This window comes from Zophobas morio, unplaced genomic scaffold, assembly GCF_036711695.1.
Source record: "Zophobas morio isolate AGI-343-1 ecotype UQ-CSIRO unplaced genomic scaffold, CSIRO_AGI_Zmor_V1 ptg000005l, whole genome shotgun sequence".
NCBI lineage: Eukaryota > Metazoa > Arthropoda > Insecta > Coleoptera > Tenebrionidae > Zophobas > Zophobas morio.
The window spans coordinates 9,880,108-9,896,968 of record NW_026972110.1 but is presented as its reverse complement, the minus strand read 5'-3'; the positions used below and the strand labels follow the sequence as shown (position 1 = coordinate 9,896,968).

At 33.5% G+C, this 16,861-nt stretch overlaps 1 protein-coding gene across 3 annotated transcripts in view; it reads left to right on the top strand.

Moving 5' to 3' along the window:
• The window catches only part of LOC135122661 (leukocyte elastase inhibitor-like), a 59,255-nt gene extending 42,879 nt beyond the window's left edge, over positions 1 to 16,376 (top strand). The window contains exon 4 of one of the 3 annotated variants that reach the window (XM_064046997.1): positions 16,169 to 16,376. In XM_064046997.1, coding sequence (XP_063903067.1) covers positions 16,169 to 16,305 — 137 coding nt within the window. In that variant the 3' untranslated portion in view covers positions 16,306 to 16,376. Of the gene's footprint in view, positions 1 to 1,989; positions 2,264 to 3,732; positions 3,915 to 16,168 lie in introns of those variants that run through there. The other 2 variants (XM_064046992.1, XM_064047003.1) reach the window with 2 other exon arrangements.
• Positions 16,377 to 16,861: the final 485 nt, after the last annotated feature.

The following is a 16,861-nucleotide window of genomic DNA, read 5'->3' as shown; positions in this document are numbered from 1 at the left end:
TAATCTTTGGCTGTCATAACAAAGTGAAATTTGTTCTGGATTAACATTTATTTGTTACCACAAATATCTCTATATATGCCATTACAACTGGGATTTCGTTGCAGATAACAATCTTCTCATTATTTACGTTCATCATTTTGCATTGTTCGTCCAACAAACTGAGAATTTTGTATAGAATAAAACATTTTGTTGTTAAACGAAACAGAAAATTTGTTGCTGCAACACACAAATTTTGTTTCGCTAACACAACTGTTATTAAGAATAAAACTCTTTTGAAACAACAAATTTTTTAGTTGAGGCTATATTAACATACAAAATTTGTTATGGTGGTCAATATCTTTGTTGTCAGAAGAAATTATTATTTTGAGTGTAGTAATTTAGCTGAATAACTCGGTACAAAAACTTTTATATCTCTTGAGTGTTTGATCTACTGATATGCAAACGAAAAGTACACCAGACAATGTTACAAAAACCGAAAGGAAAATCGTAATAAGGGGTACTATATTTACAGAAACAATATTTTTAGTTACGAGGGCAATTTTTAATATTATCTACCTAACTATGAAGGAAACCGTACAAAGCTTCAAAAAAAATTATTTCTATACCTAACAATAATCTATACTGATACATTAGACCAGCGTTTCTCCAGATGTTTCATTTCAAAAAAAAAAAAAAATATTTGTCTGCGTTTCAAAAACCGACGCTACTGCGCTTATCAGGTCATCATCTGAGGCAAATTTGGGACTCCTGAGGTAATTTTTTTGATGTACTTCAAAAAGAAGTAGCATAGTGCTAAATCCGAGCTGTAGAAGGGATGCGGTAATTCTGCGAAGCCACAGTTTGCGATAATGGCGAGCCCTGTGGAAACTCGAATTGTCGTGGAACACCATCCAATGAGCACACACTTTTTTCATGTACAATTTTTCGTATATTGTCTAGAACATTACACTTTCAAACACTCCAGCTTCTTTAGCAAGCATTGGGGTTTTCATTCGTCGATCAGACAACAGCAAATCTTCTACAGGTCCTATGGTTTCCTCACTTCTTGCTTCAACCGGTCTTTCTGATCTTTAGGTCATCCTGAATCGAGTGACGACCCCATCGAAATTGTTTCGACCAATATTTTACTTGAAAACAAGATGAGCCGTTAGTACCGTACACTTGGGTCATTTTTTCATGGATAACTTTCGCACCATTTCCCTCTTTAGTGAGGAACTTTATATCCGGGCGATGCTCCTAAGTTAAGTTCACTCATTTTTCTAAACAAAAAATACTGCCAACAATGCCCAATGTTGTGGATCCGTACCAAATTTCGTCAAAGTACTTAGTACACTAGCAGTTATTTGATACCCAAGCCATTTGTTTTTGTGATGTCATTATCATAGCTAGGTAGATAATATACAAAATTGCCCTCGTACATTACAATAGTCCTGTATTGACAATATAATATTATACTGGGTTTACCCTTCTAGTACCTTTCCGAATTTTGTTAGTATTTTTAAATAGCATTTATTACTAATAAATTTTAATTTTTCGTGTGTGTTTTATTTAAAATTAATTTGATTTATGCACAATATACATGAGTTTTACTATTATTCGGACAACTGCCTAATTTGTTAATTTTTAACTAACTTTTGAGGACTGGACAAAGCTGTATGGGGTATGCGCCAATTTAACTTGCGTGATAACTTGGGAAGGGTTAGCAAAGCATGTCTTATTTATTCCTTGCTTAACAATAAATATGCAACCCAGGTGGTCATATGGCTATAATTTTTAGAATCTAAAAACATACAGAGTGATTACAAAAGTTTCAGTATAATTAGTTAAGACTTTAATAAAAAGAATTTGAAATTGATAAATTTGTAACTAACCAAAAGTACACAACCATCTTGAGTGAACACGCATTTGTTCCCACTCTGAAGTTTTAGTAACAATCATTGTCTATTCCATTGAGAACCTGGGCGTTGACAACGATTTTTTATTCAACAGCTAGTATATCTTTTTCTCGAAGTGGCCATATGTATTTTCCCGTCACAGTAGATCACCCATTCGTAATTCAGGTCGTACACAATTGCCATGGTTTTAAGACTGTTCTTTTCCAAGGACGTATTTCTAAGCCATAATATGCTAGTTATCAAATCGGAACTGTGCAACCAATCTTGGAAATGTTTATTGAAAAATTGTGTGCTTTTCTTCTATTCTATATCCTCTGGTTTTGTTAAATTTTTAAAATTAAGTTTTTAAAATAAAGTGTAGACTCATTAATATATTGTTTTATTCGTGTAATTTATAAAAAACCATTCATTTAAAATTAATTATTTAGTAACATACATATATTTACATTTTTTTTTGTCATGATTTTTAGTCACTTACATCAACTTATTCTTAATACGTTACTACATAAAGTTAATACAAAAAATGCAAATCAGAAAGATAAAAAAAGATTTTAATGTGCAGAATGTTAACCTTCCGAATGTTTAATAACAGAAAAGAAAGAAGGGGGAACGTCAGGTACATACACAGGAACATAATACATAAAATATTAGCATAAGGGAAGAATTCATGTTTTTTTTTTAATTTGTGTGACGATGTTGTGCATAAATATAAAGCTGCTGTAAAATAAAAAGAAGTAAACGAAGAAGGAGTTGACGCAGCTACCATTTGTAAATATGTAAGTACAATTCGATTTGAGGTATTTAAAAGGTTAGATAGGTAAGTTTTGTTACGTTGATCGGTGAATAAAATCGGCGTGGGTAAAACCCAACAATTTATTTCTTACTGACTCGTATTACACGACTAACTATTACAGCGATTATGCACAGAATAACTATGCGGTGCAACTTGAATGCATTCGTTCACTCGACTCGACTTGCTGACTGGCTTGGCCGAATAATAATCGTCTCCGACGGTGGCCTCTATTTCAACCTATACGTTTCTCTCGATGGATCCAGAATGGCGCTTCGAGGGTTTTCTGGGCCCGTCGCGACATCGGCTTCCAGGCTTTCCTTTAGCGAACGCCGCGCCGCCTGGCCGATGAGTCATACTACATACTAGAAGAAACACATACATACTAGCAGACCCATAGGCGTCGTACCGGGGCGGCGTATGGGTTTATTTCGTAACAGTATTTATGTTTCAATATTTTTACTCGTTAAGAAACGCACATATTTATACTGCATACTTTTATCGTCGATAATAATAATTTGCGTATTATAAAACTATAAAACACTATTAAAATGTCTCCCATGTTTGACATACTTATATTCAAACGAACAGTATTCAAGAAAATGTTAGATAAACTGCAAGGAAAATACTAATAAAATGCTCCAAACGAACAAAATGATGTATGATAAATAATAATAATTAATCGATGACTAGCGGCTTTATTTGAATCTGGGTAAAAAGTAACGTTGTTAAGCTTTGGCATTTCACAAAAATAAATAAAACTCTAATACACAATAATTAGTGTTTACACCAGGATAATTAGTTCTTCTGTAACTTGGCAACAACTGGTTTCCAATGTGTCAGTTACATAATACTTCGTTGAGCTATTTTTTTTTACTTTTCCGTGCAAAGGGACTTTTAGGTACATGACAGCAATGTTACGTTGTGTCTTTATTAGATGTTGTGCAAATATGTTTTTGTAATGTGTTAGAAATCGCAAAAATGTATAAAATTTTGTTTTTTTTTCAAATGTAACAAATATGTTCTAATTGTTGTTTTTATACACAGGTATGATAAAAATGGTAATGCGTAGACCTATGATACGTCATCTAGAAGAATTTAAGGCAGATCACCCTTTCGTTTATTTTATTGGTGATAAACGTTGTAATTTACTTTTTGCAGGTCGTTTATGTAACCCCAACATGTAAAGTTCTGTTTGTCATTTTTTAAATAAATAAAAAATAATGAAAGTGTGTTTTGTTTCTTACATGTGTAGTTTCGTTGAATTCTTCATAATTATGTGGTAATTAACTGATCAAGTACAACTTATTGGTTTGTAAAAGTCGATTAACTCGTGTAATTATAGTACACGTATTCTATAGCAATGAACTACTTAATTTTAGTATTCTTACGGTACTTTAGTATCCTTAATCAAGATTCGCTGTTAGTTCTTGTAAAAATGTAATGCAATTTTATTAGAACAAAATTTCCAGATCTCGATCATCTAACTGTATGATCTGAAAATTGAAAAAATTGGTCTAAAGAGTTTAGACAGTACTTCCCTCGCTGTCGGAAACTTGACGACTGCATGCCTATTGTGTTTTTTTCTCATTACATTTTTGTAGTGGGAATTTAAAAAAAATTGCGATGACGTCATCACCATTTTTGCAAGGACACGTATATCAGTTGGGATAGATGTAGTGTAATCTATATTAATAAAAATGAATCGCCGAAATGTATGTACGCCCATAACTTGAGAACGGCCGCACCGAATCGGACGATTCTTTTTTTCACGTGTTCCTTATCGTCAGGAGAAGGTTTATATGTAAGAATATTTATAAAAAATGAGACCGGTTAAAGATAAAAAAAAAATTAAAAATTTTGCACGGGAATCGCCACTTGGAATGAATTTTAATTCTGACGGACCTGTCGCCTGACTGACGTGTCACACAAAACTATTTCTTCCTTGCGATTGTGAAAAGTATTATTGAATTTCAAGTCTTTGTTTGTTTTTTCGTAACAAAAAACGTCGTTTATTTCAAGAAAAGTGTTTGTTAAAGTGAATTCAGTTACGCATTGCGAAAGTTTCTTATTAATTTTGATCTGCCATTCTATTTACCTATGTTCACTTTGTTGGTTTCGACAAAACCTCAACTTTTACCGTTATTCGAGGATTTAATTTGAAGTTTTCGATATTTTAAAATTCTCAAGACAAAATTTACAGATTTGATTGCCTGTGAAAATAATTCTGTGTCGTTTTATGAAGTTCATTACAATGCCGAGAAGACGACAAGCTGACATAGGTCCACGAAGTCAATCAAATGTGCGACGAACTACCTCAGGTGCAAATCGTAATAATTTATTTCATGCGTAATTTGGATACGGAAGTTAATCAGCGTTGTGCTCATAATCAACATAATCAAACATTGAAGCGAGATATTGGATGGTATGAATAAAACTGAGTAGATACTCATATTCGAAGTACGAAGTACCTACTTACAAACATTGTATCTCCCTGGACACAAATTGAACATCTACGCGTTTTGTGAGCATTTAATCTAAAAATGGGCATCGGCGTGGCAAATGACTATTTGTCCTTATAAATAATAAATTAAATGTAATATATTTTTGTTTCCTTAAGAATATAGAGTTAACAAAGTTAGTTGAGTTACAAAAGTCTCTCTTGCTCCACGTTGCCCACCAACGAGCGATTTTCATGATTTTTGTGAAACTTTGCTGGTTTTGAATTTGAATTTTCTGTCCTCGATAGTTGATGCTCAGCAAGAACCACGGGAAGGTCTGGAGCAGATCTCGCTAGGAAAGGAAAGGGCAAGGATTTGTTAATGAGGGATAGAACGTTATACAGTACAATACAATGGAAATACAATACAGGTACCTACAATCTAACTACAATACAGAATACACTACAGATACAGATAAAATTCAGATACAATACAAATGCAAAGTTAGTACCCAATACACCACCGGAAGAAATTGCACCAAAAATTGAGAATGTTGCAAAATGAAAACTCAAGCAAGCACACCGATGGAACTCGGGACGAAATCTATAGGTCGCAGCGCTCACACGTCCAAGGGAGGAATGCAGCCGCATAAATCCAAGGTCGTCTTACCTCATTCTCAAAGAGCGATGCAACCCAGCGTCTAAGGGCCAACAGAACCCCCCCAAGCCAGAGCGTCTGACGACATGGAGAATTCAGACTCGGAACCAAAGAATGCACTGTTGGAAAATTAAAACCCAAGCAAATGCACCGTGAAAACAAAGCACCACAGAAGCTAAATTGGCAAGACCCAAGTTAAGTTAGTTACACATAAAATATACAGTACAAAATGCTTCAATTACAAAAGTTACAATATACAAATTTCTCCACGTTTGCCACCAAAGAGCGATGACTTTGCTCGCTCGTTGCTGTTGCCCAGCAAGAACCAAACAATACGAGGAGGTCTGGAGTGCGTCTTGCCATTAAAAAAGAGGACTAGAGTTTGATAGCATGGGTGAAGGACACCGTATTTTGTAAATTTGGACGCCGGAGTTTAAAAATGATGCATACTGTATTTTGTGAATTATGAACGCTGTACTTTGTATACTCTAAAGCCGTACTTTATCAGTCCTGAATGCATATTATTAACAACATATTTCAAAAAAAATCGGGCATTTTTGGAAAAATATCCACTTTCTTTCGTGTTCACAGCACTTAACACAAAACATTTTCGCTAATATTTATTGACAATAAATTAGAAATTCGCGAACACGTGCTACTTTTAACCCAAAACGGAGCTCCAGTGTTGCTGCTGCCAGACCGGAATCAAAACTGAACAGAAAGGATCGAAAATTTGACCTTTCATCAAGTAGCTCACGTGACAGTGACGTCATCGTACGTCACGATGAGATTGCAAAAATTAATTTTCATATTTTAGCTCAGAAATTGTACATTTTTGGGGTTAATTTAACAATGTTTAAACAAACTAATTTGTTTTTGCTAACCTCGTGTTCTTAGGAAAATGGATTTCGGTTTAATTATCATATATTGATAGTTATCATATTTGAACATTATGAATTATATTAATTATGTTTAAATTTTATTTAATTATGTCGCGAAAATGTATAGCTTTGACCCACCAACTTCAATCGTTTCGAAAATTTTTCCAAAATTTAAACATTGTCGAATAAACGAATCATGGAATCCGATAAATTAAAACTGAAGTCGTACTTACTTTGTTTTCGGTCCTTTTCGGAAAAATATCCATTTTCGTTCGTGTTCACAGCACTAAAGAACATATCTTCCGTAATATGTATTAATAATAAACTAGAAATTCGCTAAAACGCTCCACTTTTACGCCAAAAGAAGCGACGATCTTGCCGGCATCAAACAGAAATTAATACTGAACACAAAGGACCGAAAAACGTGACCTTTATACAGGTAGCTCACGTGATATTGACAAAATTGTGGGCTGACGTCATCAATTTTTTGAAGGAAGTAAATATTATTTTGAATAAAAATGTATTATGCTTATCATATGTTTAAAACACCAGTAAAACCACTCAAGGATGGGGGACTGCTGCTTGGGTGTGAAAATACTAAATCGTTCAAACAAATTGCTAAAGGTAAGTTTGCTGATGACTATGAAATTCGTGAAGTTAAAAGTATAAGACCAACAATTAGAATAACTGGTTTTTCAGATGATATTGATGAGGAGAACTTCTTGTTATACCTTAAAAAACAAAATGAGTCTATTTTTGATGTTAATTCGAGTGTTAATTTGTTAAAACTGAGCTGTACAAAAAGAAATAATACTGTATATCAAGCCTTAATTGAAGTCGATTTGTACACATATAAAAGAGCATTGGGCGTCGGTCACTGTCTTATTGGTCTCGATGGTTGTTCCATCTATGATGCTGTCGAAGTAACTAGGTGTTACAATTGCAACAACTACGGTCATGTATCGAAAAATTGTAAAAATAAAACTAGCTGCCCAAAATGTGCCGGAGAGCATAAACTTGTTGATTGTCGGTCTGATAGTTTTAAATGTTGCAACTGCTATAAATATTTTAAGTTAACTAGAGATGGAAAAACCCACCCCTTGAAAGTTTAGCGACAGATGAATTTGAAGTTTCTGATGTTACGTATGATCATGCGGCTTGGGACTATAAACAATGTACGTTATTTAGAAAAACCATGGATAAAATCAAGTGCGACATTTTCGGCTCCGCCATATAGCAATCATTGGAGGATCCCACTTTATTAGGTACCGTTTCAACTAATAATAATTCTACTGCTTCGATCACTTTACTATCTTCGTTATCAATCTATTACCAAAATGCCCGAGGTATAAACTCAAAACTAATCGAACTTTTCAATTCTTTACTAACTTTCGTAATTTTGAGCTCATAATTCTCACTGAAACGTGGCTTACTGATTCTGTGGCTAATTCAGAATTTTGTCCTGACAATTTTGAGATATACAGATCTGATCGTAAATTTAATAAAACTACTCTTACCAGAGGTGGTGGGGTTCTGATAGCAATGCGCAAATATTTCTCTGTTTTGCAGATTGATCTGTCCCCGCATGGTTTTGATGAGTTGCATTTAATTGACATTGTGGGGGTAAAACTTACATATAGATATGTCTCTTTCTACATTTTGGTAATTTATGTTCCACCCATGTCATCTGTTGATGATTATATCTCATTATTTAATTTGCTCGGTAATCTTGCTGATTTATGGAATGATCGTGTGGTTATCATAGGTGACTTTAACATTGCTGAATATCATATTGGTTTAGAGAACAATATTGTTGGTAATAACAAGTTGTCTGCCCTAAGCACTTTTTTAAATCTTAATAACTATTGTCAGTTTAATACTATTATGAACACTAATGGCAGACTTTTAGATTTGATTCTTTCTAACTATGAGTGCTCTGTTAATGGTTGTCATGATTATCTTTTGCCAGAAGACAGTCATCATCCTTCTCTGGTAATTACCATAGTTACTCATCAAGGAAAAAGTAAGATTTTAGGTAATTCTGAAATATTAGTTAAACGATGGAACTTCCGGAAAGCTGATTATCCCAACCTTTATCACCATCTTGGGCAAATTAATTGGTCGTTTTTAACCCTTAATTACTCGCGCTTTGTCTTGTTTATTAATTGGTCGCACAGTGTATTTTATACACCATCACGTTTTTGGACTTTTTAAGCTTTTCTTTTATTTCAGTTTTATAATTTTTATGATTTTAACCAACTTGTACAATAAGAAAAATTCAACAATTCAAAATTCAAATTCAAAAATACTCTAGGGTTTTATTTAAATTTAGAACATACAACATAAAATAACTTTAAATTCACAAAAATGAGAAACAAAAAACAAAAATTCAATTCTAAAACAATGAGAATAAGACTTTATTCTTGCTCTTCTGTTCTACTTTTACGACAGCTTACGCATTCTTGTGTTTTTACTACGTGTTCTTTACATGCTAGTCTACCACACAAGTCGCATGTGATGGTTGTAACGCGATTTTTCTTACTTTCGCAAAAGACACATTTACCTCGATTTCTTGTAACATTCCTCTCAATGTTCGTTGAAGTTTTTTTATATTTAGAAAGAAAGCCTTTTATATCTATAGGAAGCGTCTCAATGTTTGCTCGAGTTTCCAGATGAGGCTTCATCAAAGACAATGCAACGTTTTTCAGAAAAATACGTCGTGGCTGTTTATTGGAGTCTATGTGAAAGTATTTATAAATTATGTTAGAGTTTATTCCCGCAATATTAATCATTTGGAAAAAAAGAACCAGAGGCCAGCGTCTTGTTCGTTTTTGTACCGAATAATTACCACACATTTCGTCAACGGTGTCAATTCCGCCTTTAGTAGAATTGTAAAACAAAACGATATCAGGCTTATTTGAAGATCTGTCGACAATATCGTCGGCGTGCATAGTCGAGAGTAGTATCACAGCTTTATTTTTTTTTTGGCAATAGGATACTAGCGTCATATCCTTCCGAAACGCAAATATTGAAGATGGAATTGGTCGTGATTTATTAGGTAATAGTTCGGCAGGTATCTCTTTTTTATTTTTTCTCAATGTGCCAACTAATGTGGTTTTTTTGTTTAGTAAATCCTCTGCAAGTGGGTAACTCGTGTACCAATTGTCAGTCGTCAAGTTTCTATTTTTTCCAACGTAGTCGTTTGTCAACCTACTGACAACTGCTTGTGGAGAATTTTCACAGACATAAGGTCCGTCTGGCTGCTTGCCACAGTAAAGCTCTAAATTAGACAAGTAAAATGTTTTGGAATCGCATAAAGCAAAAATTTTTAGTCCATACTTTGCCGGCTTGTTTGGCATATACTGAATAAAACTGCATCTTCCTCGGAAAGGAATCAGCATCTCGTCAATTGTCATAAACTCTCCAACGCAATAAGAGCCCTTGCAGTTTGCAACAAATGCATCAAATATATGTCGTATTGCTGCCATTTTGTCGGTTATGCGTCTGTTTTCTCTAGTGCCCACATCGTCAAATCGGACTACAGAAAGAAGAAACAAGAAACGGTTTGCGCTCATACAAGCTCGAAATATTTCTATTCCCGTTCCGTCGGCGCTAAACAATTCGTGAAAATTGGTATGACCTTGTTTTTTTACACCGGAGAGAATCAGCAGTCCCAAGAATGCCAAAAATTCTTCCTTATTTGTCTCACGTGCATCTCTCTCTCGCGCATAATTTTCCTGTTTTCTTCTGATAAAAATATTTGTACATCTTACAATCTCTTCAACCATCGCAGCATTTATAAATTTCTCAAAAGCAGATATTTCGTTTGATATCTCACTTTTTGGGACGAGGGGATGACAACGTTCTTTACAAATGTTTTTTGCAGGTGTCTTTGACTTTTTCTTCAGAGGCAATTTGCTCCATTCCAAGTTATGCTTTGTTTTGTAAACTGGACCATCGCCATCGTTTGCATTTTGAAGAGCTGTTGTTGCCGTAACTGAATAATCTGAATGTTCATCTTCATTTACCAAATTATCGACATTGTTATCGCCACTAGCCTCTTGTTCTGAATTGCTTTCATGTTCACTAAGTTCGAATTGTTCTTCGGAATCTGCTGAATCGTCTCCACCCACTATTTGTTCTTCAGATAGATCTTCATCATGAAAAGCAGCTAATTCTTCATCAGTCAAACAATTGGGATTCCTCACTTGGATTGGAAACCTGTTTTCAAGTGAAAAAATATTTTTGTAATCAGTTTTTGATCAAATTTTATTCGATGTATGTTTTATACTTTACACAATTAATACTTACATATTAAGTCGCACGGTGTAATTTGTACACAGGACAAAATCAAACTAATTTAATTAGCAATAACACACTGTACGGTCGCTGTTCTTAACCTCAAATGCTTATAAGAAAGATAAATGAGGAATACCTAGAAGCGCTTGCGCATTGAAATAGTTTTTAGCAAATGGCCGACAAAAACGTCAACTGCGTGTATTTTATACACGCATGCGAGTAATTAAGGGTTAAATGGAGTTAATGATCCGAATACTGCATGTACTTTATTCTACAATAAACTTATTAACATCCTTGATATTTATGTGCCCAAGACTCGTAACATTCGTCATAGCCCCTTCCCGCCTTGGTTCACATTTGACATTATTAATAAAATCAAATTTAAATGGAAACTTTGGTCTAGGTATAAACGAAGTAAAAGTTTAGAGGATCTTTTGAATTTCAAATCTGTACGTTCCGAAATAAAACGTGATGTCAAAATTGCCTATCGTGATTACATCTGCGATTTGGAAAATAACATAAAAGCCAATCCTAATAAATTCTGGACACATATAAGCAGACTTAAAAAACAAGGGGGTATACCGTCCCAAATGAGTTATAATAACAAGGTACTCTGTAATCCTGCAGATATAGTAAATGCATTTGCAACCCATTTTAGTTCAGGTTACACTGACTGTAAAGCCACAAATTTGAATGAATTCGTATGTGACTCTTACAATGATCTTATACAATTCAACACGATAAGTGAAGCAGATGTGTTTAAAGCGCTAAAAAAAATTAAGTGTAACTTAACGAGTGGTCACGATAATATTCCGGGTTTTTTATTATCTGATTGTGCTTCGGTGCTTTCTCATCCCTTATCAGTCATCTTTAATTTAATAATAAATTCTGCCATCTTTCCCGATATCTGGAAACATTCTATTATTTCTCCAATTTTTAAGAAAGGGAGTAGAAATACAATTGAGAATTACAGGCCCATTTCGCTAATTTGTAACTTTGCCAAAGTTTTTGAATTTGTTTTACATAAATTTTTGTTATTTAATGTTCGTAGTAAAATATCTGATTGTCAACATGGATTTGTAAGTAACCGTTCCACCATATCTAACCTCTGTGTATTCACACAGTTTGTTTCAGAAAGCTTTGATACTATGCTTCAGGTTGACGTGGCCTATACTGATTTTTCCAAGGCCTTCGACAAACTTAATCATGATATTTTGCTGGTTAAATTAAGTAATTTTGGGTTTTCTGCTTCATTACTTTCATTGTTTAAATCGTATTTATCCAATAGGACTCAGTGCGTTAAATATAATGGTCATGTGTCAGATAGTATTTCTGTCTTGTCTGGAGTGCCTCAGGGTTCGGTTCTTGGACCTCTTTTGTTCGTGATTTACATAAATGACATCGCAAAGAGTATTAGTTCAAACATTCTTATGTATGCGGATGATTTAAAAATTTTTAGAACTGTTTCGAGTATTAATGACTGCCGGATGTTACAAGATGATCTGCAGAAATTTCTATGTTGGAGCAATTGTAACTTTCTCCCGGTAAATTTTGACAAATGCTTTATTATGTCATTTACTAACAAAAATATCCAAACCTTGTATCCCTATGATCTCAATAACACCACTTTGACTAGAGTTGATTCTTTCTGTGATTTGGGAGTCACTTTTGATTCCAAACTCTCTTTTGTAAATCACATAAATAATATATGTGCCAATGCTCTCAAATCACTCGGTTTTATACTAAGATGTGGCAGTAGTTTTAATGACTTTGATTGTTTGAAAATTTTATATTTTGCTTATGTGCGATCCAAGCTTGAATATGCAAGTGTTGTTTGGTCTCCATTTTCTCGGATTCATATAGACACATTGGAGAAGATTCAACGACGTTTTTTGAAGTACTTAGCTTTTAGGGCGGATGGTGTTTATCCACCAAGGGGTTCGTCCCATATTACTCTTTTAAATCAATTTGGGTTTAGAGATTTACATTGCAGACGGACTATTGCATCGTTGAATTTTTTAAAAAAGTTGGTTCATTTTCATATTGATTGTCCGGATCTTTTGAGTCGATTATATTTGCTTGTCCCCAGATTGTCATCTCGTTCTCATGATTGCTTCTATTTGCCTACTCCTCGCTTAAACGTTGTAAAACACTCACCTATATACAAGATGTGTACTTTATACAATTCGGAACAGAATGCATTTGATATATTTAAATAAATAGGTTTTTTCTTTGTATATGTAGCTACATTCAGTCTGTTTAACTTTGCCTTCGTGGGTTCAGCTGTTGGTTATATATTTTGCTAAGGTGGTCAGTAATTGGGCTATTGCCTGTTGACCATCACTGACATAATAATAATAATAATAATAAAACATCTGCAAGATTTCAAAGCATTCGGTTTCGCATATTCAAAATTAAATTGTAGGTGAAACGAAGTTCACGGGGTCAGCTAGTACGTAGAATAAAATAATAGTAGAATAAAATTATTGTATTCCCAAATTTTCGGGAAAATGAATTGGGTCGTTTTGAATATTGATTTTTTCTAATCAATAAAATAACGAAACAATTTACTCACGTATACGGCAACTGAAAATCGTTTATGTATAAACATTCTTAATTTAAGATGACAAGCGTAACAGAATACGTGAGAGTCAAACAGAGAAACTGTAAACAAAACGACCATCGGTTTTATTGCTTCGACTTCCGCTTATTATATAAAACATTGGGTTTTATTTTAATTCTTGACGGTGAAATTCACAATTGGTTGATTATAAACATGTCTATTTCACATTCGCGGAACCAAGTGAACGCATAAAACAAATGCAGGTCTGTAATGTTAAAGTCGATGTAAATAAGCGTGCTACCCTTATGTTTCAACCGAGTTTTTCCTTTAACAAATTTTGTGTCTACCAAATTGGGTTGGTTGGGGTGTAATACTAATAATAAGTGTTGCCTTTAATTTAATCAATAAAATAAATTGACTTCATTAATTTTTTTGAACCACCTCTTAAGAAAATCTAAAAAATATGAATGGAATGATAAATCACAAGTACAAACTCATCATATTTTTTGCATTTTAGATAGGATTTATTCAGCAAAATTTAAGGGTGACGTCATCAATTTTTAGGAGGGATGAACAAATACATTTTGAACAAAAGTTTACCATGCTTATAATAACTTTAAAATATTCCCAAGATTTCAAAGCATTCGGTTTTGTAATTCCTGATTAAATCGATAAAATAAATTCACGCCTTCATTAATTTTTTTGAGTCACCCTGCATATGCAAATCCAAAAATATGAATGGAATGATAAATCACAAGTACAGACTCATCATATTTTGTACATTTTAGATACGATTTATTCGGCAAACTTTTGAGCTGACGTCATCAGTTTTTTGTAGAAGATAACCAAATATATTTTGACTAAAAATTTATTATGCTCTTTATAACCTTAAAACATCTGCAAGATTTCAAAGCATTCGGTTTTGTAGTTCCTGATTAAATCAATAAAATAAATTTACGCATTCATTTATTTTCTTGAATCACCCTGTATATGCAAATCCAAAAAATATGAATGGAGTGATAGATCACAAGTACAGACTGATCATATTTTGTACATTTTAGATGTGATTTATTCGGCAAATTTTCGAGCTGACGTCATCAAGTTTTTGGAGGGGATAAGCAAATATATTTTGACTAAACATTTATTATGCTCTTTATAACCTTAAAACATCTGCAAGATGTCAGAGCATTCCGTTTTGTAGTTCCTGATTAAATCAATAAAATATATTTACGCATTCATTAATTTTTTTGAGTCAGCCTGTATATGCAAATCCAAAAAATATGAATGGAGTGATAAATTACAAGTACAGACTCATCATATTTTTACAGTTTGGATAAGATTTATTCGACAAACTTTCGAGCTGACGTCATCAATTTTTTGGAGGGGATAAGCAAATATATTTTGACTAAACATTTATTATGCTCTTTATAACCTTAAAACATCTGCAACATTTCAAAGCATTCTGGTTAGCAGATTAAAAATTAAATTAAAAAATGTTGTTTTATAATTTTGATTTTTTTTCCAAAAATCTGGACGTTTCGGGTGAAAAGTCGATTCAGAGTTGTAAACTACATGTGTAGGACTATGTTATTTTATACAATTGAAAACCCATTTACTATGTACAATTTTGAAGTGACGTCATCGCATTAGTGGTGGGGATGATTAGACAAATTTTGGTTAGCGTTTTACCATCTACATGATATTCTTAATCGAGAAAACGTAAAAGTAGAGAGTCGGCCGACGGACTCGATTACAATACTTCCTTTGCTTACGCTCGGGAAGTAAAAATGCAGTCGACCTACCTATCGACAGGTTTCTCCAATATTTTCTCTCAGGTCATTCACACATAACATAGGGTCTCCATACACTTTATCCTTTACCATCCCCCTTCAGGAAGGCCAACTATTAACTGATTCTCTACCCATCCATCTATTTCTTGTGTACCTTCTATCCAAATCTTTCTCATTATGCGTGAGCAGCATGTTAAAACCACATTAACTTCTATCAAATTTAAAGGGGCTTCGTCTAACAAATGGGGGTTAAATAGTTTACTAAAACGTTCAAATGCATTCCACCATTTAAATTTCCACTAAAAAATAGGGTCCCATAATATTATTTTCTGTGATACCACACCACCGAATAAATATTTTGGAAATGCTTTTGGCTAATCCAGTAAAGGTTTTCCTGAGAGTAATAATGACAGTTCTCTCAGTTTACTCCTCCATTGTTGCTAAATTTGGTTTCATCATTGAAAAATACTAAAAGAAAATTGATCTTCATTAGTCTGATGACGAATAAAATTACAAAAAAGTTCTAATGTTTTTGCATAATCGGTTTCTTTTAGTTATTGTACCTACTAACATTGTCTGGTATAGATAACATTTCTCACTAGTACTAGTGTGAGTAGCTCGGTACAGAAACACTTTTATAATGTCTCTTGAGTATTTGATATGCAAACGAAAAGTACACCAGACAATGTTAGAAGAACCGAAAGGGTCGTAGTAAAGTGTAGTATTTATAGAAACAATATTTTTAGTTACATTACAACAGTCCTGTATTGTCAATATAATATTATATAGGTACAATTGTCGTTTTTCTTTTTCTTTTTTCATTCTAATTAATGTGTGTTTTTTTATATACAGGTATGATTGTACCAAGGCGTAAACTCGCTCGACGCTATCCAGAAGAGTTTAAGGCAGATCACCCTTTCGTTCATTTTATTTGCGATAAACGTACAAATTCACTTTTTGTAGGTCGTCTATGTAATCCCAGCATATAATACGTAAAGTTTTTCTTCTCATTTTTGTTTGATGTATACAGACAGAATAAAGAAATGGAGATTTTGTTTTACACGTAGTTTTATTGAATCCTTCTTCCTTCTTGTATGACAATAATTAAATACAACTTCATTCTTTGTAAAAACTAAGATTTTAATAATTCAGATTGGCGTAATTAATGGTAAACAATCTACACCACCATTCTAATTGATTACGTCTTTAGTGTCCTCAATCAAAGCAGTGTTTTTTTTTTAAGAAATGAATACCTTCTTATAGACTAGCTGGACAATTCTTTCATCTTCTCGGCTAGCACTCAGACAGTCAGTTCATCTAATATACAGAAAAATTAAAGGAAAATATAAATAAAGAAAATTAGAAACGGAAGCAGCATTGGACTAGATATACCCATTCATTGATCAATTCTTACGAGTATAAAATTATCACTGGAGGATTTTGTATTCCCAACAAGTACCTACGTATGTCGTATAAGTCTTCAAACGTTTTTTGTAAGGATGAAATTAGAGAAGGCGTTTTACTTTATTTTGGAATTCTTTACTG